We start from the raw sequence: 24,884 nt of genomic DNA, 5'->3' as shown, positions 1-24,884 counted from the left end.
AGGCCCATGGCAGGGACTCGCCCGGCCGTTAACCTCTTGGTTTCTTTATGTCTTGACAGCAAAAGGTATCTGTGGTTTCAGATTGAGGATTAAGGCCCAGCTAGCTTCGCAGTGTGTGGACGGCCGCAATACAGACCAGAGATGGCCTGGAGCGCTCGTGCCCGGGCCTCTCCCCGCCAGCCCCCAAAGCCCGGGCCACTCCGCCCGGCCGCGGTGGAAACTTACAAATATCCCAGTCATCTTTCTGAAAAGGATTTGGTCATCTGGCAAGTGTGGTCCCAGAATTTGCCAGAAGTATGCATCAAATGCAGCCCAGGGGTAAAAGAAGGCAGGCCTAGTGCAAATTAGATTAGGGCTGAGAATCTGAAAGGAAATGTGAGACTGGGAGCCTGGGGCTCTGCTTGGGGCTCTGCCCGGGGACAGGGGCTGGTCTGGGCCCCCCGGAAGGTGCAGGTGGGATGCAGGCTTCAGAGGAGGCTGGAAAGAACTGGGGCGAGGGGCTCTGAAGGAGCAGGCCTGCAGGGACGGGGGTGACTCCCCTGGCGCCCATCCTCCCCTCCAGGCCCGAGCACTCGCGGGCTGGTCAGCACACAAGGCCGGGAGCTAGGGATGAGTGATTTTAATTTCTCATTCTAATCATCAGTGAATTCTAACACCTCCAGAAGGTGAGGAGGGATTCCTTCCTCCCTACTCTTCCTCCTCCCAGTTTCGGTTAGGAGCATAGTTACTGAGTTCCTTGTATTTTCTCCACTTACTTCCACAAATCTGGACTGCCTTCTGATTAAGAACATTTATCCCCATATACACAGAGAAGAGTTCATAAACCAAAATCAAGCAAGGATGCAGAAAGCACACAGAGGGTGGGGGCCCACTCGGGGACAAGGACGAGGACAAGCTAATTGCTGGAGTTGCAGGAAGGCTGCGCACAGCCCGGCCACCCCAAGCTGCGATCTGCCGGGGACCCAGACTGGGCCATGTTGATACATTCTGGAAAAATGTATCAAATGAAACTAAGGCACTGCATAAAAATAATGGTCAGGGTGTTGAGCCATGCATTGCAGAAGATACAAACACAGGTTTTTTTTCTAGGCTTTTTTTTTTTTTAATTTAAGGTTTTATTTATTTATTTGACAGAGAGAGACACAGCGAGAGAGGGAACACAAGCAGGGGGAGTGGGAGAGGGAGAAGCAGGCTTCCCGCGGAGCAGGGAGCCCGATGTGGGGCTCGATCCCAGGACCCTGGGATCATGACTTGAGCCGAAGGCAGACGCTTAACGACTGAGCCACCCAGGCTCCTTTCTTACATGACTTCGGGCAGAACCAAAGCTGTCGTCTTCAGAGGAAGGTGCGGCTAGGGGAGAAGAAAGGCTGTGGAGCAGGCCCAGAGCTCCACGCAGGGGGCGTGGGGACGGCCAGACGGAGTCCCGACCAAGGACTGATTGGTGTGCACCCTCTCCTCTCTCTTTACAAAGCCCTGTTTTCTCAAACTGCCAAAGCAAGACATGGCGTTTGCAAAGTATTTGGAAACTAAAGGAAAACCATACGAATATGAAGAAGGAAAGGAAGATTTTTGACTCGCATTTCGGTCTAGGGGTGTTCGCTCTTGGGCAGACGCACCCACGCCGGCATACGCACTTGGAATTTTCAACCCGGGGTCTTATGCTCTGTTCCGTTGTGGGGCCATTTCCCTCATTTATCAGATATGTGTTTACAACACGAAATTTGCTGACTGTATAGTGTTCCAGTATACGGACAAACCACAGTGTATTCTCAACCAACCTCCCAGGACACTTGAAGCATTTCGCTAATATTAGCAAAGCTGATAGGATCTCTTTGTTACTAGGCAGACCCACCATTCTTCAGTCAGGACAGTGACTAAAAGTGCAGTTGCTTGCTCAAATGGGCTTTCCTATTTTAAAATCTTTCCTTATCTATTGCCAAAGTCTCTTCACAAAGGTTTTACAATTTATCTTCTCTTGTCAGAGACAAGGTGGCCCGGTTCCCCCACGTTTTCCTCAATGCTGAGGATTATCATTATCTCTTTTCCAAATTAATAAAAAAAAATAGTATCCTCCTGTGTATTTTTAATTTCTTGGTTTATTGTTGAAGTTGAACACTTTTCCTATGTTTATTGGACAACTGAATGTCTTCTGTAAATTCATATTTTCACCCTTACATTCTGCTGGGTGATTATTTGTTTTCCTTTGGATTTTTAAGGGCTTTTTGTCTAGTAGGAATATTGACTCACTGTACAATACATTGTAAATACTTCCTTCCTGGCTCATTTAAAGATTTCGGTTATCATGGATTTTTTTTTTGTATATACGAGTTTCAAATTTTAATTTAATCAGCTATTTTTTTTTTCCTTCATAACTTGTGTTTGCTCTACTTTGAAAGATCAGCTTTAGGAAACAGAGGCTGTGAAGGGTCCCCATGGGTAAATGTCACTTAAGTTCCCTGCATGCTCACTGATGGGTTCTGTGGGACAGTGACCTGGGTGTCCCTGCTGCACTCCATCTATGGCCGGGCCACACATCGTAGGTGATTGATGCTGCACGGAACTATGGGGCGTTGATGGGGCAATATAAATGCATCCCCTTGGATTCACCAGAAAGCCTGATTTTCTATTAGCGTCGTCAACAGATGTGCTAAGGGAGAAGCTGAGCGGGCGGACATTGTGATACCAAAGCCTGGCCTGCTCCGGGGACTGTAAGAAGGACAGGGGAGTGGGTGGGAGGGGCACCCTGTGTATTGTGCACCCAGGGTGCCGCACTTCGTTCATGTCACCCAGATGGTATTTATTTCTGAAAACCACCTGCACAATCAAGGGACAGAGAGCTCCTCTTTGTGCCCTATCTTGACTGGCATGCTGGCCCCAGGGCCCCACGGCTTACAGCGCACGCGTGGGCATGCCCGTGCCTCCCCTTCAGTTATAAGAAGCAGAAAGAGAGAGAGAGGAACAGAGCGTCCCCGCACAGCGAGTGTGCCATGCTGTAAATGTGAGTGCCACACTGAGAGATCAAAGCATGTCCACTGTGCCGCTGAGAACCCACGTGGTGTTGACAGATGGGGTCCCCAAGACAAGATGTGCCTGGTTTGAGGAGGTGACCCAGGCTCCTGTCAGGCCGGGTGCACAGCTAGGGGTGTGGACAACCAGATCCCATCCTGCTCTCTCTCTCTCTGGAGTCCTTTTTCTCTGCATTTGGGGAATCGCTGTCTCCCTCCCTGCTGGTTTTCCCTTTGGCGGGGCAGAGGACCAGGAATGGAGGGACAGTAGCATCCCTGGGTTTGGGCAACCTGATGCTCCTGGCTAAGATTCTTTGGGATCTGCTCCCAGTTCTGAGCCCTTCTGCCTGGATTCTCAAGACACAAACAATCCGTGAGCCCAGCACGATCTCTGGGGTTTCTGTGAGCGTCTCAAAATGCTGATTACATAACACCACGAAGGTGATAGTGTTTAAACATGAAAGAGAAGGGGATCCTGGCTGAGGAAGCCCTGGGAGAGCCTCTCTGCTGCCCCTCCCTCCTGCTGGGTCCCCAGGGCACAGGTGGCTCAGGAGGCACGCCAAGGGTTAACAGATCAGGGGAGGAAGGAGAGAAAAAAGTATAAAGGAGAGAAAACCCACCCAACTGACCCTGAATGAGTTCATGCCATGGTCCTGCCTGCGCCCTGTCTCTGGGGACCACTCTCACAGTGCACTTTGCTCCATTCCCAGCCCTGAGGAAAGTGGTATTTACAGAAAAAGAGGGATTCGCTTTGAAGAGCAGCCCCGAGCCAGAGGCCTCACTTTTCAGGAATCATCATGTCCCCCATGGCAGCAGCAGCATCGTCTTGAGGGTCTCTCTGCCTGAAATGGTCTGGTCCGCCAACAGGCCCTGGGCTGTGGGGAGCCCATGGCTGGGTGGGTTAAAATGCTCGTGGGCCACCCTCACGACAGATGGGGAGAATGCCCCCTGCTCTCGTCTGCTGGGTCAACTGCAAACCACGCAGAACCTGGGGCCACCCCCTCCCCGCCTGCCACCCCCAAGAATGTGAGAACACGGTCCACGCGGAGGGGCTTCCAGAGGGATGATCGACCTGCCACTAAAATCAGAAGGTGGGGGGAGAAAGGCAGTGTGTTATTAGAGTTGTCTGAGGTTCTTGGGGGTGGGGGGACCAAATTAGGAAATAGATTTCGAAAGAGAAAGAGAAGCGTTTTCAGGCAGGGACAACTTAAGGTGGACAATCATCTGATAAACACAGAGTCATGTGGGGAAATGGGACAGCGCCTCTGGAAAGTGGGGGGAAGCTGAAGGAGTGGCACCCCCTCACCCCCACGTCCTGCTGGTTACGGCCTGAGTCACAGGATTGTTTGGGGGTTGTAAAATACACGTCCTACGAAATGTATCATTTCGACCATTTTAAAGTATAAAATCCAGTGGATTAAGTGCACAGCGCTCACACTATTGTGCAAACATCATCACTATCTATTTCAAGAACTTTTTCATCACCCCGAACAGAAATCCCACACCCATTAAGCAATCATGTCCCAATCCCCCTCCTCCAGGCCCTGGCGGCCACGAATCCACTTTTGCCTATTCTGGATTTTTCGTGTAGATGGACTCACACAATATTTGGTCTCTCGCGTCTGACTCCTTTGACTTAGCATCATGTTTGCAAGGTCCCTCCCTGTTTTGGCAGGAGTCCGTCCTTCGCTCCTTCTTCTGGCTGAACAGCAATTCCCCTGCAGGGCTAACCCACGTTTTCCTTAATCCCTCAGCAGGCACACATTCGGATCGTTTTCACCTTGTGAGGTGTTGTGAGGAGTGCTGCCCTAAGCGCACGTGCACACATTTTCTGTGGAGACCCTGCTTTTAATTCTTTTAGGGCCTACAGCTAGTGGGGAGAGGCTGCGTCACCCTGACTCCTAGAATACGGACAGCTGCAGGGTATCAGAAACCCCCTCCATCACTTTAGATAGAGGGAAACTGAGTCCCAGAGAGGCTATAACTGGCCTAAGCCACACACAACCGTGGGCTGAGAGCAGGAATGCTCCCCACCCCAAGTTCAACCTCAGGGAAGTCCTGTTGACCCCCTGGACATAAGACAACGGGTTTGCCCCACAGATTAACTTGGCAGCCTAAGCTGTTCCTACAAAGGCAACAGCCTTTGGTTTCCGTCTAATTAAAATTCCCCAAAATAGAAAAATACCATGTAGGAGAAGTTCACTAAGGGAAAGAACTCCATATGATTTATTCTGGAAATAGTGACTTCAATATATTGCAAAATCTGCTGTGCAGAGTCACATTGGTTACAAGTCGTCCTGGGCATCGAAAAGCCCTCAGAATGCAGGGATCATGCCCCCCCCCCCCCACGTGCAGAATCATGCAGGAGAAAGCACGGGTGTGCACAGGGAGCCAGAAATGCAAGCTCTGAGCACCCTCTCTTTCTCCTCCTGCTTCTCGGAAAATGTGAAATTATGTAATTAATACAAAATGATACTTGCTGTCTCTCTCCAAAACTGTTCGCTACGAGCTGGCTGCCCAAGACCCTGGTTCAGACACAGGTCTGCGGAAGGCTCCAGGAGGATGAAGTTTGTCATCTGGGAAAGTGACGTGTTATCACGGTTCCCAAGTTCTGCGCCTCCAGCAGAACGATGCTCTGTTAGAGGGACAATGTGGTCCTTTGGCTTCTCTCGGCAAAGCCAGGCTGGTTCTGGGTGCCTTGCCAACCTCGGAGCTGGGAGGTTGAGATTCTTCTGGAGGCCGTCTTTAGATGAGCAGAGGCTTTTCACGTAGAATTTGGCTGTAGGGTAGCTACAGCATGAAATCCAGGAGGAGGAATAAATGCTGAGTTACCACGTGCTTGCATTAGCCCCGGCCAAGGCTGAGCCCCACTGGGCTCACGCTGGGACGTTCATCAGCATGACCTGCAGGCTAGGCCCACCAGCAGGTCCCGGCCGCCCAGCCTGGATGCCCAGGAAGCCGGAGGGCAATGCACAGCTCTTTGCAAATGGTCTGCACGGTCTCTCCTCTTGCTCCCCTCCTCTGTCATGGGAGGGTCCCTCCAAGTCACGCAGAAGCCCCGAGCAGCCTAGGACAGCAGAGCCAACCCAGGCTGATCCTAGGGTCCCCACCCTGCTGTGGAGCAGGTGTCCACCCCTGACCACCTCTCAGGGACCCTGCTTTGGCCCCCAGTGGCCTCCTGCCTGGGGCATTAAGGCAGAAGAATTGAGGTGGCCTTGCTGGGTTTTTATGAAGGGGCATTTCTCTGGGAAGGCAGGCAGCGTGCTTATTCTGATAAAACGTGTCTTCTCCATTTCTGAGGGAGACTGAGGGAAGAAGGGATCCATGCGCTGCAGGCCACAGAGCGAGAGGCAGGCTGGCACACAAGCCTGGATCCTTCTGTCTTCTTCTTACGGGGCCCCGATCCCCTCGCTTGCCCTGTTCCTTGTGAGAGTCTCCACACAGCACGCTTCCTGCTCACATCCTCATTTTCTCCTACTTTGTCACTCCTGAAAAAGTTACCTCGTCCATATTATAAATTGTAAGCTGCTAGATTAATGTTTATGGAGTCTCTGGAGACACACGAGGAGATTAAACTGCTCAACAATGAAATGATAGGAAATGGTTCGTTTTTGAAATGTCATAAAACAAAAACGAATAGAGCATAATAACAATATTTGAGATGAGCCAATAAATAGATCATAGTCCTCACCTGATGCATGTTGTTTAATTAAAAGACAATCCCTATGCTCAAAAAGCAGTCTAAATGAGATTTTGGGAATTGGCCACACTTTAACATCCAACAAAATCGCCTCAAGTTCATCCTGCCCTTAAAATGCTTCACTGTGTGGGCTCCTCATCACACCTCAGCAACTGCACGAGACCCGCCTCGGCCGGCAAAGATGCCACAGAACACCAGCGCATGCCCAGGGGCCACCACACGGTCCCCACCCATGCGGTTTTGGGGGGCTGGAGTCGCTCATGTCGCCCAAGAGACAACAACAAAAACAGGATACACCAGATTTCCTGGGGTACAGGTATTTGTTTGGGACACCTTCGTTCTAGTATCAATGCAAAGACTTTGTTGGAAAGTAGTAATGATGGGCAGCTAAGGAGAGGGGGTCACCCAGCATGGAGGTGGGGGTTGGGGGGTCTGGGCGCTTCCCAAACCCCCAGAACCCCTCAACTCAGAGACCCCTGAGACAGTGTGTTTATTTCCTGGGTGTGATTGTGCTATTGCTAGAACCTGATGATGGGCTTTTTGTTCACCCTTTATTACTGATTATACTATGAAAACCTACATGGGCCACAGATTCTTTCTCCGCTAAAGAATAGAAGAGGGAATGCTGGGTGTAGGGGTGGGTGGCAGAGGGCATGGCTACAGAAAAAATGCTCACCAGGTAGCAAAAAAAAAAAAAAAAAAAAAGTGCAAAGGATCAAATCTTTCTTTCTCAGGCCCCACCCACGCACACAGACATCACAAAAGAGAGGAAAATCAGTTTTGATTAGTTAGGAACCAATAGATATGTCGTACGCAATTTGGAATGGTTTAAATTTGGGAAAATCAATCTTCAGTGGAGATGCTGTTCATCTGTGCAAATCAATCCCATGAAAGAGACAGGGCTCAACTGGAGAAAGAAAATCATGCCTCTCTCTCTCTCTCCTTTCCTTTCCAATTTACAATAATCCAGGCATTTCCCAAAGAAACGAAAAACACCTCACTATGTATTTATCAAGGCAGTCTCATGAAGAGCGGGGCTTTAAGTTCACACAGCTTTCTGGAAGTCAGTAGAGATCTTGCTAACCCCGAAGGCTAGCTTGCCTTCTAGCCCTCCACTGAGCCAGACCCCTCTGGCTAACAGGCACTTTGCACTCCCAGGTCCAAAGAGTCAAACAAGGCAAACGGCTTTTGACTTCTGATCCCTCTGCACTCCCCGCAAGCCAAATCCACTTTAAGAACTGAGATTAAGGAAAGGAAACAGCAACTCAATCTTTATTTCTAGAGCTCTTGATTGAAGGAAGACGCTGCCTGCTTGCATTTTGACTTCCAGAATGTTAAATCAAAGTAGAACACACAGAGAAATCCACCGTGGCAGCAGATAGAGTCAGAGACTATAAACTATTGGCCTGTTTTCTTTTAGGGAGTTTGTTTATTTTACAAGCTGTCCCTTCTGGAGCCCCACTTGCCGCTGAAGCAGGCAAAAAAAAAAAAAAAAAAAAACCCTTGAATCTCTTAAGAGGAGGGACACACTCAGAATTTAACAGAAAAGTCCATGTGGCATTTTATTTGTATAGTGGTAGAAGGGCCGCATCAACAGCAAAAGTGTGGACATTTTTTTTCTCCAAGGGGAAGTCAGAGAAAGGATCCCTATTCCTCCCCTCTTGAAGCAAAAAGCTAAAAACCTGCCTTCCGTCGTCCTGTGCGGAGTGGCGCGAGCTGACGCTCAGGAAAGACTCTGGCTTTGGCCACACCACAGACCTCAGCTATGGGGTTGGGATTTGATGTTTGATCACCATCAAAGGGTTAATCAAAATCAAGGCTTCTGCCCAAATCTTTCCTGTCAGTCACGCACCAGATCTGCACGTTCAGAAAAACAAATGTGAACTCTCTGTCAACATTAAACAGTGGGAAATATGAATCTAATGCCAGACAACATAACTAAGTTTGCAATTCTCCCCCAAAAGACGCAGGTGACCATTTTTTTTTAAAGGCTGGATGTGAGCTAAAAAGAAAAAGTATTTTCCAGAAGAGCTGACTTTGATAACTGAAAGCTCTCTGGGTTATCCCTTGCATTTAACTGAGGGGGAAATTCTGATCTGCAGAAAGGGCGGTGTGCCAATTTTAAAGGTATGGATTTTAGGATTTGAGAAGTAAAGTTACAGTTCTACGGAAGGTGTCACAAGAAGCTGGGGTCATCTAAATTTTCCCCTGGTCAAGTAACGGAGGAAAGCATATGGGGATGGGAAACGGGTGCTAAGCAAAATAACGGTCTCCATAGACCCCATGCACGAAGCACTCTCAACCACCGACTTCTTACACATAATCACAGGCTCACGTTATTCTGAACAATCGAGCTGTAGGAAAAACGATACAGACATTTGAAGCACATAAAACACTGTTTTGGTTCAAAATAACTCTATTTTCAATTAACCACTAAAAATCTCTCTCATGTTGGAATGAGGTTACGTGCTGGCTTTTCCAGTTCCTGACTCAAGTCTCCTTGAGCACGACCACCATTAGTAATCACTGAAGACAAACCCCATTGTGATCTAGTTGACATCAGCAGGAAAATCACACCATAATGTCACTGTATCCCACTCCAAAACAAACATTAAATTAAGGCACATTTAATATAACTAAATTGCAGTCAAAGTTTTACTACTGAACCAAACACAAAATATGTTCCTAGCACAAACAAAGATTACTTTCAAATAACCATGACTGAGTTTAGGGTTTGATCTCTCCCTCCCTCTCTCTCTCTCTCTCTCCTCTCCCTGCGTGTATGGCGCTAGGTCCTAAAACTTTAATCTCTACACCTCTTGGTGAATAATTTTTACAAACCGTGGGTTTTAGAATTGTGTGTGTGTTTCATGCATGTCAGTGTAGGCTTAGTATCTTAAAAGCAAACGTTGGGTCAGTTTCAGGTAAATATTTCCTAAAATTTCTTTGAAAAATATTTTGTTTCTTAGTATAGGAAGAAAAGTATTAATTGGTATTTCTCCTCTCAGAATTCTGGGATTCTACTCTATTCAAGGATAAGAAGGAACCACCGTTAATTATATAGTGGAAATGTTTTGAAATTCCTCATATTTTGAAAAGAAGTACAAAATGCAAATGACATCAGGAAAAAAGTGGATTTGGGCTCAAACCACATTTTTAGCTTATTACTCCGAGATAAGGCATAATAATTCCTTATATAATTTGCTTGTTTGAATATAGAAAAATTTTTAAGTTCTTGTGGGATATCCTTTCCTTTTTATTTTGAGATAACTGTAGATTCATATGAAGTTGTAAGAAATAATGCACAGAGAGTCTCTTATTCTCTTTACTCAGTTTCCCCCAATGGTAACATCTTGCAAAACTATAATGCAATGTCACAACTGGGAAATTAACACTGATAAAATCTCCAGAACTTATTCAGATTTCACCAGTTTTAAGTGTCGTGTGTGTGTGTGTGTGTTTCATTCTATACAATTTTATCACATGTGTAGACTCCGGTAACCATGCAGAGTTATCTATTTAAACAGTTTCTGATTTTAGTATTCTATCTTGTCCATATCTCTTAGATTCTCCTTCTTCTTTATGGCTGCTTCTTGGCTACAGTAACTTATTCACCTCTTCTTTGAGTTTCATTGCCTCATTCGTGAACTCTTTGCTGGTGGAGAACTTTGTATTTGGTTTGCTTTTTGCAGCACATTTATCCTTTCCCAGGAAAAGACACAAACATAAACAGACATTCCAGCACGCATTCACAGAGTTTTTAAAGACACCAGTGAGAATAGATTAATATAAATACTAAGCTTAAAAACTGTCATAAAAGTTCAGCCTTTAAAATTGGCTTATTAAAATATTTGTTTTTTTTAAAGCCCAGATTTAAACTAAAGTTATGAGTTATAGTGCTCTGCTCAGAAAGAGTTTACTTTATGGTCTTTTTTGCCAGGCAAGAGGAATCTGGCATCTGTGCCGTCCATCCCAGAATATAGTGAAGCAAGGATGATGGAAACTCAATTCTTTCATGCTCAAGACTTGTCTGAAAATAGTACAGTTTTCAGAAAACCTCAATAAAGTACTATATTTCAAATGACCTCAAACAGCCACTCTCAAAGTCCCATCCCTCCATCCCCCACCCGCACTGGCCAGATACGTAGCAAGACTTCTTCATGCAAGGTTGAAAGAATAACCACAGACCCTTAAAGAACAATATACCCACATCACAGAGGTCGGCTCCCTCCATTGGATCTTATTGACGGGGATGTTATAACAAAACAATACTTGTATTTTAGATAGCTCAGTCTTTCATTCCACTTCTTCGGATCAATCAAAATCTCTCCTGCATGTACGTTCCCCATGGGGAATTCATTTGCTTTGGAGACCAGCTAGCATTCCAAATACAGCAGTTAACAAACACCTCCAAGAAGTAAATGTTCAGGAGGGAGGAACAGGCTTACACACTTTTTAGAAGGTGAGAGGGTCACACTCTGTTCTCCAAAGTTCCAAACTAAAAATTCTCGGAAAAAAAAAAAAAAGTAGTTTGTTGAGTACAGTAACCTACTGAAAATCTGTGCATATTGCAGGAGTCAGGGAAGATGTTTTCTTTAATGACAAAGCGGAGAATAGGAAAAATGTCTGATAATCATCACCTTCCTCCAAGCCAGGTGCCCCTGACTCTGTTCCTAAAGCTTCAGCATTTATTTAATGAGAAGATTAAAAGCTTCCTTTGAGATTTTTCCAATTAGATGAACTCAGCTGACTGTCCAAAGATGCCTGATTTATAGTATATTTGTATGTTTAAATACCAGACCAAAGAAGAAAGTCAGGATAAATATTAGCACCAGTCGAACACCATTTCCTATGCTCCTCTTTATTTCAAGGGAACAATTTAGGCTTTTTGTGGTTGTGGCTCTTCATCTGGACACAGCTTATTTCATATATGTGAAAATATCTCATATTGAGACATTAAAATCACACACAATTTACTGAAAGTTCTAGAAATTCTTTGCTGATACATGTAACTAACACTTCTTAAAAATATTACAAATAATAAATGTCATTTAGCAACATTTTCAGGAAATCAAACCAATCATGATTGTATTTATATTCAGAGAGTAATGTGATAAAAACAAACAAGCAAAAAAAAAAAAAAAAATGTTTGCCCAACATGCCTGATAAGTAAAAACAAGATGTGTCCAGAATTATTGGTGTATCAAAAATGTCCACATTTCCCTTCTCTTCTTGTAGAGAGTGCTTATCTATCTATCTAAAGAAATTGGCTTACTGGAATTAGTTATATTCAAGTATATAAAAATAAATAGGCCGCCATATAGATCATTTGTTCTCCAGCTGAATGTGTTATCTGTTATATTTTAAGGATTTTTCCCAAAAAACCCTCAACACTTATAATAAATAAATAAATAATATTTTATTTTTATATGACTTTACTTGTGATCTATGTCTGATTCTCTAAGTTTGAGGAATGCAATTATTTTAAAATGAATTTTAAATGATCCTACTAAATTTTGCATTAAGGTAATATCTCCTGGTATTTGTTTTCAATAATTGTCTGGAGGGAAGTCTTAATGATAATTCTGTTGACATTTTCCTTAAACAAAGCTATACATGTATGTTTTACAAAGATGACATTCCTCATCTGTTTGTCCTTACTTCAGATGTGCTGTAAACTATGGATGGTCTAAAGGGTAAATGGAATTAACTAATGGAAGCTCATAATTTAGGCAGCAAAACCCAGAATTAATGTATTATCCCCCTCTAGCACTTTACTACTCAGCCAATCCAAACTTTCTTTCCTAGAGAAATATGTGATTGGGATACTTTCCATCTGTTTTTGACAAAGACAGAAGATTCCCAAAAGTTATTCTCTGCTAAAAATTCTTTCTTTTAAAAACCTATAAAACGATCATTATCTTAAGGGGGGCAATTTCATCAAAAGAATTTTCAGTGGCACAGAAATAAAAACTTAAATTAAAAAATTCACCTGTGCTATATCAGCCTTTTGTGACCACAGCAAAAACATTTGCAGATATTATAGAACCACATAAAAAAGAAATAGATAAGTTTGGGAGAACGGGCGGGGGCACACTCTGGATTAATCTAAATTCCTTCTGTGTGAAGTAGAGACTTATAAAAACATTGCAAGATGAGCAGGAAACTAAAGCATACTAAGTAGTAAGCATCTTTACCAACCCCCCCCCCCAACATATTTTGCACCTTCCCATTGCTCTGGAGAACCCTTGGAGGGGAAATGCCCACCAGCCTCACAAAGCCTTCTGGAATGGAAGGCGCCTCGGGAGTTAGAGCTTGTCTAGAGGGACTTCCAAGGTGTCTGGTGAAAGTGAGCTGGTGCAGGGCTCCCTGAGCGCTCTGCCAGAGCACACCAGAGTTTCCAAATGCTCTCAGCAGCTGTGTCCCCTTCGCCCGCAAACCTGTTTCCCAACCTGGACCCCTTGTGCTCTCCTGCGGGGCCGGGCGCCGGGAGGCAGCGCGGGCAGAGCCCCCTCCCAAACTCTCCAGGTTCAAGGCTGGAACCAGAGGCTCCCAGCTCCGAGATCCGTCCACCTGCCTGCGGGCAGCGGGTTTCCGAAGCCCCGGGTGTGCTCCCGGCCTAGGCGCTCTGGTCTCCGCGCCTCAGCCCGGTCCCGGTCTCCCGCGCTCCCCGCGCAGGGCTGACCCAGGCTCTCCCGCTGCAGTGGCCCCGGAGCCACCAGCGCGGGACAGTGTCCTCCCGCCCTCCCCAAGGCAACCCTGGCCGCCGGCCCGCTCCTCTGCGCCCACCCGGCCGGCCAGGGCGCCGACGGCTGGGCTCCCGAAGAGCGGGCCGGGAGGCCCTGCTCGAGCCGTCGGCGAAAACTCAGCGTCCGCACCACGAACGGGCTCTGCGGCTTCCCGGGAAGAGGGCAAAGCCGCGCCAGGCGCAACCCGGCTCGGGCAGCCTCCCGGGCGGCCTTGGCTCCGGACGACGCAGAGGGCAGCGGCTGTCCATCTCTCTGCCCCTGTAGGCTGCCGGCCGTTCTTCCGATGCCCACTCTCCCGACGGTCACACACAGGCGCCCGCAGCAGCAGCAACATGGAGGGTACGGCTGTCACCGCCCCCCACCCCTCCGCTCCCGACTGACACCCCGCAGGGAAACTCGCAAAAGTCCCCAAGGGTGCCCCCGGGACACGGGAGCTTCCCAACCGACCCCCTTCTGTTGCGGCGAGGGAAAACGCACCCCACCACGCCGCCGCGGCCCGCAGGGCCTCCACGAGGAGGGATGCGCGGGCCGGGCCGCCCGCCCCCCGCTGCGGAGGGCGCCGGTCGCGCGCGCTGCACCTACCCTGGCGCGCGGGTCCGGACGTGGGTGGCGCGGCGCTAGTGGGAGGCGGACATGGACCACGCGCCCTCCATGCGCCACACGGAGAAGGCGTAGCTGAGGCGCTCGTGGGCCACGTAGCTGCAGCTGGTCATCTTATTGTCCATCTCGTCGCTCTGCAGGACCTGGTAGAGGAAGTCTATGTACCTGGCGGCCAGCTTGAGCGTCTGGATCTTGCTGAGCTTGTCCGAAGGCAGCGTGGGGATGATCTTGCGCAGCGCCGCGAAGGCCTCGTTGAGCGACTGGGTGCGCTGGCGCTCGCGCACGTTGGCCAGGATGCGCTGGCTCTGCAGCTCCTCGAAGGACTGCGCGCTCGGGCTGCCCTTCTTGCCGCGCTTGCTCGGGGTCGGGCTGCCATCTTCGCTCGACTTCTTGCTGTAGCGCCGCTTCCGGCCAAAGCGCTTGGGCTGCCTCTCGAGCTCCTCCTCGCTGGTGCCCAGGCTGTCCACGGGGGACACGGGCGAGCTGGAGCCCTCCTCCATGGCGCCCGCCCGGCGCGCTTGGGGCTGGGGGCGCCGGGCGCCGAGCGCGCGCCGCTGGCCAAGCCCGCGGTCGCCGAGCACACGCTCTCCGAGTTGCTCGAAAGGCTCTGATTTCAAGGCCGGCTTGTGCAAAACCGAGGTCTCCGGGAGAGGAAGTTATTCTAACTTTTTTGGAAACTCTAGCCGGGCTGGGTTGCTAAATAGTTGTCAGGAGCGAGGGCGGCGCGCTGATTGGCCGCGGCGGCCGGGGGCAGGACGAGTTCTGGGGCCTTCGCCGGCCGCCCCCGCCCCCCGGCGCGGCACTTTCAGTTTTGCCTCCCCCTTCGGCCCCGGCCGCGGCGGGCACCCCGGAGGCCGGGCCTTTGCGCGCCGCCCGCGCCCCCGGACCGGGATCTGAACTCTCCGGCCGCCCGGCGCCCTGGGCATTGCCGACCTGCTTTGTCTGCTCCTTAACGTGGAGATCGGGCCCCGCCAAGCTGCAGGATCTGCCCGGGGCGCGAAGGGCACGGGAGCCGAGTCCTACCCTAGATGCGCTCCCGGGAGGTGAGGACGAGGCGGGGAGCCCCGGCCGTGCTCCGGCCTGTGTGCTCCTTGGCTGCCCCCCGGGAGCGCCGCGAGTCCGCGCCGCGGCCCGCACACTCAGTCTGGGGTGGAAGACGCGCGCGGGCAGGGGTCCCGGCGCCCGGACCGCGGGCGTGCGGACACTCGGGTGCCCTCCGAGACGCCGCTGCCCCCCGCACGCGCCTCGGGGATCAGTGCACACGCGCCGGCTCTGCGCAGGCTTCGTGTTGGGTGGCCTTTCTCACCCCAACTTTCTGGGGATCCCGGCACCGACGCCCTTTGCAGACCTTCCTTCTAAGTGCTTTCAAACTTGAGCGCCCCAGCGAGCCTCTGCGGGAGCGCCGGTGCCCACCGCGCCCACCTGCTTGGCCCTGCCTGGGATGCCGGGTACGGGGCGGGGGCGACCGCCAGGCCCCCGGTGCGGGGCCCCAGCCTCTGCGCGCCCCCTCCGCTTCGCCAGTCGGCAGTGGCCCGGAGGGCAGGCTGGGGAACTGCACAGCCTCCCCTGCGCTGGGCGCCTGCAGGCAGGAGGGCACCGGGTGGCGGGAGCGCGGGGCCTGGCCTCGGCGGGCGACACCGCGGACCCCGGCCCCGCGCCATCTGGACGCCGAGCGCGGGCGCGTTTGAAGTGGTTCGGGGGGGGGGGGGCTCTTTGTTCGCCAGGCCGCTCTGGCTCAGGGCCTGGAGGTGGTTTACGGCTTGGATGCCTTTGAACCTATTCCCAGGTGACCCGGGCTCAATTAGGCCCGGGCCTGAGCCCGGCTGTCAGGCAAGCCGCGTGATCAAGGGCGGGTGGGCCCTTTTATTGAAGTTGAAGTCGGGGCCGGCGGAGCGCTCGGCCTCCGCTGCTCCTCGGCCGCCAGGCGGGCCGCGACCACCGCCTTAGGAACCCCGGCCGCTCGAGGGGGACATTTCCCCAGCGGCGAGCGGAGCAGAGGTCTGGGAAGAGCAGGCCCGCACACGGAGGTGGCCACATTACAGCGCTGAGTGCAGTTTCTAACCCACCCGCCGGCCTCACGGTCCTATGACTAAAGGGTCCTGCGGAGTCACCGCGCCCAGCCCCACCCCGCCCGACCGCCCCCTTCCCCTGCTCTGAGAAGGCTCGCGGGTTATCTGGCTTTCTATATCCTTCTCCAAACTTCGAAAATAAATGTAAGGTACGATGGAGACAGCGAGGGAAGCCTGCTTCCCAGCGTCCTACCGGCGCGGGGCACAGCCCTTCCCAGGCTTCCCGCGTAGGAAGGGCCTGCGCCCTCCCAGACTAGTCTTGGACCTTGCGTCCGGCTCACGGCAGGACAGAAGAAATTTCCTGCTCTTTTACCAACTCCGTGTGTCCTTTAGCTTGGGGAGTCCCAAGACCCAGACCCTCGTTTTGGCCCAGCTTAAATGAGCGCAGTGACAGACTCCCTCCCGGAAGCTGGAGGGAATTTAGGGAGGTGCAGACCCAGCCTGGGAGTCTGCTCCCCACCCTCCTGTCTCTCCTACTGATGATGGGCAGCAGAACACTTTCTCGAAGTCAGGTCTAAAAACCAATCATTTGCCTAAATTACAGCAATAACACTGGCAGGGTAAAGGCATACCGACAAAAGGCTGAAATCTAATGTTCAAGCCACACATCTCATACAGGCAAGAGTCTCCTTGAAGAAAAAAAAAATCCCCTGAAAAATTTCCTCCTGAAAACTTGCTCAGGAGGGCATATGACAAGCCGACAAGGCTTCATGGTAATGGTTCTTACATTGCACATCTAATGTTACCAGAACAGGTCCTCTGCATGCATGGGTGGGTGGGTGCCCGCTCTCCTTCCCATCTTTCCTCTGTTCCTTCTGGAATTGTAAAGCCAGGGTGCCCTTTCTCAGACTGTGGCAGCCCTGGTCTGTAAGAGCGCTCTCATGGGATGTGTAGGGGAAAGAGGGCCATCCACTCTGCCCTGTCCTCTAGTCCTGGGGTGGGGGGTGTGGCGGGGAGGGATGTGTTTGGTTTTTCTCGGCAGCACAGTGTGTGGTCCCTGGATGTCTATAGAGTTAGGGCATGAGCATCAGTTTTCAGGAGTAGGCACAGCAGCAGCTCCTCGATTCCCGGATGCTTCTGGAACCGCCGTGTTCCTGGTGCAGCGATCTGGAAGGGAGCTCTGCTTGGAGCCTGTTTACTCAGCTCACGGCAATTTTATCATGTCCTCTAATAAGTTGCTTCCTGAGTGGAGAAGCCAGTGTGGGCTGTTCTCTACAAAGGAACCCTGCCTGAGACCCCGCCTCTGGACTGGGGTCCAGAAGGTGCACACTAGGGCTCTCCCCAGGATGTGCCGCTTCTTGACATCACTAACATTCCCTTGTAATGTGGACTAACATTGGTCTTTGACACACTTTGATGCCTTTAAGATCAAATCAAAGTTGTTCTTGCAACAAACTCATATTATGATTCTTTTGACTTGCAATATATACCAAATTTCAGTAAAAACAACAGTGGGAAGAGCAACCATGGCATAAATACAATGGGAGAGAGAGAACAGGGTGTAGGGGTCTGGGAGGCAAGCCAGGCTCTTCTGCATAAACTTTGTTTTGTAGATTTGACTTTGAAATCATACAAATGTTTTACATAGTTATTTAAAAATTAAATCAAAATGAAAAAAAAAAACCTAAAAGTCAAAAGCAGAATGGGACAATGTACCTAATTTTGTATCACCTCTGTGTCCTTCCCCAGCACACAGGAATCACTGAAGAGAACTATAAACACTGTAATTCGACTCTGCATACTGCGAAGGCAAAAGGAACTAAAAAAAAAAAAAAAAAAAGACTTAAACCGTTCTCAACATTCATGTTTCTAGTAACAATATTGCTATTGTCATTCTGAAACTGTGAGCTAACGCAAGTCAGTTATTATGTTTCTGTCTTTGGGAATCAAGATTTCCAGCCCAAAAGAAAAGAGATACAAATACGAAAGGGAAGAAATTAGGCAAGACCGTGCCATCCTAAATTTGTTGGAAATATCAGTCTAAACTCATGATGTATTTTCTCTTCAGCAGTGCATTTCCTGGCCCTGACCCCTGGAAAGACCTAGAAACGTTGATGGATCCAGTGGGAAGGAGCACCACTAGGGTTCAGATTGTGTTCTCTCCTGGAAGAAATGGCCGACTTCAGGTCTGGGGAAAGCATGTGCTAGATAAACCTGGAGCATCTTCCTGTGTCAGAAAGCAAGGACACAGGAGTGGCTGCTGAGTCATATAGCAGGACTCGAGAATGCACTGAAAGGTGCCTCCACAGGCCAGGGAGGGTGCCAGGGAAGCATCAATCGGAACAAAACTACAATGGATGGAAACACATCAGACAGTAAAAATCTGTGAGTTTCTAATGTTAATCGAATAAAAAACTTCCTGGTCATCCTAGGCTGATGATGGGAAATTGAGTCATGATTTGAAAATTGGTAAGTAAAGAGTCAAGCACATAACCAGCCTTTCTTACCAAATTATACTTCAAAGTAACAGAAGAGTTGAGGAAATGTCTTGCTCCGCAGATGTACTCCAGATAATAAATGAGGGCAGAATGGTGGGATTACATCACCATTTTGCAAACCTCATCCGTGCTAACTAACATGAGGGATTCCTACCAAATCACCGGCCTCTGGACTTGGCAGCCAGTCCCAGGAAATCCAGCACATACTACTTGGACAAGTTAAATGGTGCCGTGCGGATGCAATCAGATCTGGCACTCCTGTTCTCACAACCCCAAAAGGGCTCATTTCTCTTTTTGTGAAAGCCTGTCTTTACCGTGTTCTGGAAGGCTGTCCAGCCTGGCAATGAGAATGCCCTGCCACCACTCTGGCCTCCTGTCCTGGGGCTTGGGCTCACGACCCCCGCCCCCCACCCCGGTCCCTCGGGCTGCTGGTAGCTCCTCCTCACACAGTGCATGGACTCAGGCTCGAGCCTGCCTGAAACGATCTGCCCTTGGGACAGCCACACGATTGACCTTCTCAAAGTCTGCAAGTTCGGTCTCATTTCTGTTGCCACATAACAAACCGCGCCTAGTCTCGCCTGGTCTTAGCAATGTAAAACAGCACCCGTTTCATTTCCTCCCAGTCGAGTAGGCTGGCAGATTGTGCTGTGCTCAGCCGGGTGGGTTTCTGCCAGTCCTGCCTGGTGTCACTTCCGTACCAGCAGTCCCCTCGTGGCTCTAGCCTGAGATGGTCTCAGTAACAGATCTGGTCAGGAGGCTCTCAACGAGCACGCCTCTGCCCTCCTCCATGGGGCTTCTCCCGTAGGCTGGCTTCAGCTCATTCTCACTGTGGGCTCAGGACTCTGACCACAGTGCTCTCAAGCCTTTGCCTATATGGAATTTGCTGATTTCCCCTGAGCTAATGCAAATCGCATGGCCAAGCCCAGATTCAAGAGTTGGTTGTTAAAGAGTTGATTGGCAGCTCTGTGTGTGTATGTGTGTGTGTACATGCGTGTGTGTGCAGGTGTGCATGCCAGGAGTATGGATGTGTGTGTGTGTGTGTGTAGGTAAGACCCTGTGTGGTTGTGTGTGTGTGCACGCACGTGCATGTGTGCACGCTGGTGAAGGGACCAGTCGTCACTCATAGACTGACTTTAGGATGATCAGCTGGGGGCCCGGTCCTATTTGGGGGGACCCGCAGTACTTGCCAGTATTTCCTTTGTGACTGGTACTATCTCCAGAGAGGAATTCTTGTACCTCCCGCCCCGGAGCCCCAGCCTGGGCTCCAGGGTCCTGGCACCCAGGGAAGGAAAAGGCCTAGAAGGAGCTCTCACCATTCAGAACGTGGATTTCCACACATTCGCCCTGTTTGCAGTACAAGCTCTCCCATTTCCTCTCCTCTCAGCACCGCCTGGCACACCCACCTGAACCCTGTCTGGCTCACATTCTCCAAGGTAACATCCAGCTCCTTCCAGGGTTGCACCTGGCCTCTTAGCGATGGGGGAGGGGATCCAAGCATGCATCTGCTCTTGACGTTGGCTGAGAGGTGGGGGTACTTCTGCGTGGGACTCAGCCAGCTTGCTGTCAGGGCCATGCCCCCAGCCTGTGCTCTGGCTTCCGGTCCTCTACCATCCACCGAGTCGGATGCCACTCCTGCAGCCTCTTTCCACCTGCCCAAGCATGCCTGCTGTGGACTTCTCTCCTGTTTCCTCTGAGATCTGGGTTTTTGCCTTTTCTTTCTTTCTTTTTTTTTTTTTTTAAAGATTTTTATTTATTTTTTGACAGAGAGAGACACAGCGAGAGAGGGAACACAAGCTGGGGGAGTGGGAGAGGGAGAGGGAGAAGCAGGCTTCCCGCGGAGCAGGGAGCCTGATGCGGGGCTCCATCCCAGGACCCTGGGATCATGACCTGAGCCGAAGGCAGACGCTTAACGACTGAGCCACCCAGGTGCCCCATGGGTTTTTGCCTTTTCTTTTAGCCCAATTTAAATGGATTTAAGGGAGAGAGCAGAAATAAACGCATATGTGCAAGCTGTCATTTTCAGTTGGAAACTGCTGGAGATCATTGTTTAGAAGCTGAATGCAAGTGCAGAGAGCAGGAGGCGCACCTTGCAGGGTTCCAGGGGGGCTCGGTGGCCGGGTCGTCCTGTGCCCCCTTCTGTCTGTGCAGCTCTGGTGGGTAATGGTTCCCTGCTGATCCCTCAGGGTAGGAGAGCCGGTGGCCCACAGAGGGCTGGGGCCAGAAGTGAAAGCTCACCTAGTGACCTAGGAACCCAGACTGAAAGCTAGCTCCTCTCTCCCAGTTCTATTCCACCGATGGGCGCTCATGTACCAAAGGGTGCTGGGTCCCCTGCAAGCCTGTCTCCCCGTCCTCCTCCACCAGGAGCCTTGCAACTGCGTGGATTGCAAGTTTATCATCTGGTGTTGTTCTAGCAGTGGCTGGATTTAATTTACCTTAACTGTAATTCACGAATCAGGAAGGCATGCTTTCTACCCCCCAACCCCCCTGCAAGAAATGCAACACATATATGCAAGTCCTGATTACCCAAATAGAAACCTCATTTCCATTGTTTAATATAATTTGAATAGAAATTAACTCAAATAGTTTTTCTCGCCTCCCCGCCCTGTTTGTTTTTAATCTTCATATTTGTCGTTCACATCTTCTGCCCTCTCTTCTCCTCCCCCCCTCCACTCCCAGCCTCTCTGCTTCAAACTTCGCATTTTCAAATGGAGAGCTGCAGATGCTGTTGCCTGACGGGTGGAAAGAGAACGGGACTCTTGGTGGACGTCTCTCCGCACCGCACACTCTGGTTCCACCTTAGTAAGAACACACACCGTGCACTGTGGGAAGAAATTCATTGAAAACAGGAGATTATTAACACAGAGCCTTTTAATTAATGATCACTGTGTGTCTAATACGATGCTAAGAAGTGGAGTAGAGTAGGAGCCCCATAAACAGAAACTCCACAATGCAGCCACTTGAGAGATATGCAAGAGTATGAACCAGACTGTGGAGAAGCCTAGGGACAGAGACCGGTTGGGTGTGGGGTACTGGGAAAGATATCAGCAAAGGCGGAGTAAATCTACCATCAGAGGAGAGAGAAGAGCATTCAGGCAAAGAGAAGAAAATGTGTCAAGACCCACAAGGGTGAAATGCAATGGTGTCCCTGCAGTGGGGAAGTCCCTGTGGCTGGGAGCTCAGAGGCTCAGTGGCCAGCACTCTTTTGGCTGTAGGTAACAAAAATACACTCCAAATCTGCTTAACAAAAAAAAAAAAAAAAAAAAGGAATCTTTAGTTCACTACTTAGGAAGCTCAGGCTCTGGCTGGCTTCAGGCTTAGCTGGATCCAGAAGTTTCAATGCTGTTGTGTCTCTTTTCTCCTTCTCCATCCTTCAGCTCTGCTTCCCCCTATGTGTGAAGCTCACTCTCTCTTGGTACAAGGGGGTCTCCCCTTTGTGCCTGAAGATGACAGCCCTGCCGGGTCATATCCGCCAGGGACAGCAATGCTAATTAAATAGAGTCTTCTCCTCTGCTGGAGCTGACATCATAGGACCCTGCCTGGCTGGACTTCTCCATGTGTCCTGGGGCCCAAGGGCCTTATTCAACCAGCTGGATTGTATGGTTGCTCTCATGATGGGGTGGGACCAGAAGGGCAGTCTGGGGCCCTGAAATTGGGGAAGTGCCCACCGGAAGACATGCCGGACAAACAAGGAGTGTCCACTGAGGTGTGTGGAGGTACCACAGAGGAAGGTTGAGGCCAGGCTCTCAAGGGTCTTATAGGACAAGTTATGGAGTTTAGATTTCCTCGTGGAGGCAATGGGAACCAAAGGAGAGTTCTAAGGAAAGAGGTGATGACCGACTTTTACTTTGAGAGCAGCTGGAAAAGGACAGCCAACTAGGAGCCTGTTGCCAAAACCCAGCCAGCCTACCAAGGAACTGAGGAACCAAGGAACCACGGAACCACAGAACCATGGAACCACGGAACTAGGGAACCAAGGAACCAGAGAATGAGGGAACCACAGAACTAAGGAACCAGGGAACTAAGGGACCGCAGAACCATGGAACCACAGAACCATGGGACCACAGAACTAGGGAACTGGGGAACCAGGGAACCAAGGACCCACAGAACCACAGAACCAGGGAACCATAGAACTAGGGAACCAGGGAACCAAGGAACCAGGGAACCATGGAACTAGGAAACTAGTGAACCAGGGAGCCACAGAACCAAGGAACCACAGAACTATGGAACAACAGAACCAGAGAACCAGAGAACCCATGGAACAACAGAACCAGGGAACCACAAAACTAGGGAACCAGGGAACTAGGGAACCAAGGAATCACAGAACCAAGGAAGTGCAGAACCAAGGAACCACAGAACCACAGAACCAGGGAACCATAGAACCAGAGAACCACAGAACCATGGAACAACAGAACCAGGGAACCACAGAACTAGGGAACCAGGGAACCAAGGAACTAAGGAACCAGGGAATCACAGAACCAGGGAACCACAGAACTAGAGAACCAGGGAACCACGGAACTAGGGAACCAAGGAACCACAGAACCAAGGAGCCACAGAACCATGGGACCAGGGAACTAAGGAACCACAGAACCGGAGAACCATGGAACTAGGAAATCAGGGAACTAAGGAACTAGGGAGAACCAAGGAACCAGAGAAGCAGGGAACCACAGGACTATGGAACTATGGAACCAGGGAACCAGGCAACCAAGGAACATCAGTGCTGAGATGAGGAGGGGACAGGACAGGGAGAGATTTAAGAGGGAGAAGATGCAGGATTTGACTTCTCTCAGGGTGATTGTGAATTCCCCAAAGTTGGGCTTGGAATTAAGTAGGGAGGTTACATACACCCATTTCTCCTCTTGCTGTATGTAATTATGTCTCCACTTTGAGATATACTAGTTGAGAATGGGAACACATGTCATTTAAACACTGCTTTATCATGTAAGAAAAAAAAAAGTTAAAACCCAACCCCAACCAGGTGGTGCAGAAAGACAGAAACAGAGCAGGATGGTGAGGAGTTAGGATTCTGCATTCTGTCAACGATTAGGGGATGACACCCCTTCCTCTCCGTGAGACTCACTTTCCCCTCTTGTGAAAAAAATGGGTTGGGTGAATGACCCCTAAGATTTCCTTAACATAAAGATGTCTAGGTTCTATTTTCTGCAACTAAAATCCCTGTCTGGGAACTTAAGCTTCATGTCACACTTTGATGTTTAGTGGCGTTTTAGAAAGGGTGGGGGACGCTGCCAAGACATGGGGAGTGCGATTTTCTTTAATCTGTCTAAATAATGTGCAGGGAAGCCTTTGGTGACCACACATGCCCCAACCCCTCATAAAGTCCCTGCCCCGTTGTGGCCTGGTCATAAAATTTCCTGAAAAGGTCATGTGAATTTATTGTCCCCAATACTTTATAATTAGAAATTACGGTCTCTCTGCCACATGACACTTTTGAGCTCTAGCAGATCTTAAATTAAGACTATATAAATGTTTTTAAATGTTCTTCAGAAAACTTTCAATTCATTAGTTGAAATTTTGACCTAGGTTCCTGAATACTTACCTAAATAAACATATAGGTTTGACCTTAAATGTTTTAAGGAATAAATTTGGAATCAAACTTGTGCATTAAAACTCAGATGATATCTTAAATATAAAAACACATCAAAGAAATCCTGTTGGGGGAAACACCTCTGGGTGTGTGGCAAATTTCTCTTTTATGGAGGACACCAGAGCAGTGGGGAGACGGGATGCAGTGATCAGGGGAGAGAATGAATGGATGTCCTTGTTTAAAGAAGAAAATGCTTGTGTGTGTGTGTGTGTGTGTGTGTGTGTGTGTGTGTGTGTGAGAGTGTGTGTGTGTGTATGTTTACGTGGGGATATGAGGTGAGACATAACTTCTCTTAGGCTAGGCTTTTTTAAAAGGCTTTTAATTATTTCACTTGACTCTATTTTCCTACTTTATTTCTTTATCTTCTACCAAGAAAGGCAAATAACAAGCCAGGAATAGCGTGGTTTCCCTCCTCATGGAGAAAAATGGAAGGCACTAGAAGCATGTCAGGGGTGTGAGTCCTGCCCGTTCCAGGCCTCTCCCTGTAATCCTGTCTTTCCTCTCTGGCCCTGATGACTTTTCCTTCCTCCTCTTCAAAAAGGCTCTCATGCCAAACCTCCCAGGAGATACTATCTGAACTCTGAAAATAAAGTGAAACTAGCTAGCTTTATTTTATTTGTTTGACCGATTCTTTTTTTCCCCTTGAGGAAGAATTAATGAACACCAGTATCAGAGGATGAAAGTGTCCCTTTTATTTCCCTGAGGCAGACAGGAATATTTC

General features: G+C 49.6%; 1 protein-coding gene across 2 annotated transcripts in view; it reads right to left on the bottom strand.

Moving 5' to 3' along the window:
- The window catches only part of TWIST2 (twist family bHLH transcription factor 2), a 50,519-nt gene extending 35,811 nt beyond the window's left edge, over positions 1-14,708 (bottom strand). Inside the window, exon 1 of one of the 2 annotated variants that reach the window (XM_036113957.2) lies at positions 14,037-14,708. In XM_036113957.2, the coding sequence (XP_035969850.1) occupies positions 14,072-14,554 (483 nt within the window). In that variant the 5' untranslated portion in view covers positions 14,555-14,708 and the 3' untranslated portion in view covers positions 14,037-14,071. The remainder of the gene's footprint in view (positions 1-14,036) is intronic. The other variant, XM_036113959.2, reaches the window with a different exon arrangement.
- Positions 14,709-24,884: the final 10,176 nt, after the last annotated feature.

Source organism: Halichoerus grypus, chromosome 4 (assembly GCF_964656455.1).
Source record: "Halichoerus grypus chromosome 4, mHalGry1.hap1.1, whole genome shotgun sequence".
NCBI lineage: Eukaryota > Metazoa > Chordata > Mammalia > Carnivora > Phocidae > Halichoerus > Halichoerus grypus.
Note: the sequence above shows the minus strand (reverse complement) of the source record. Positions and strands in the feature narration are given on the sequence as shown.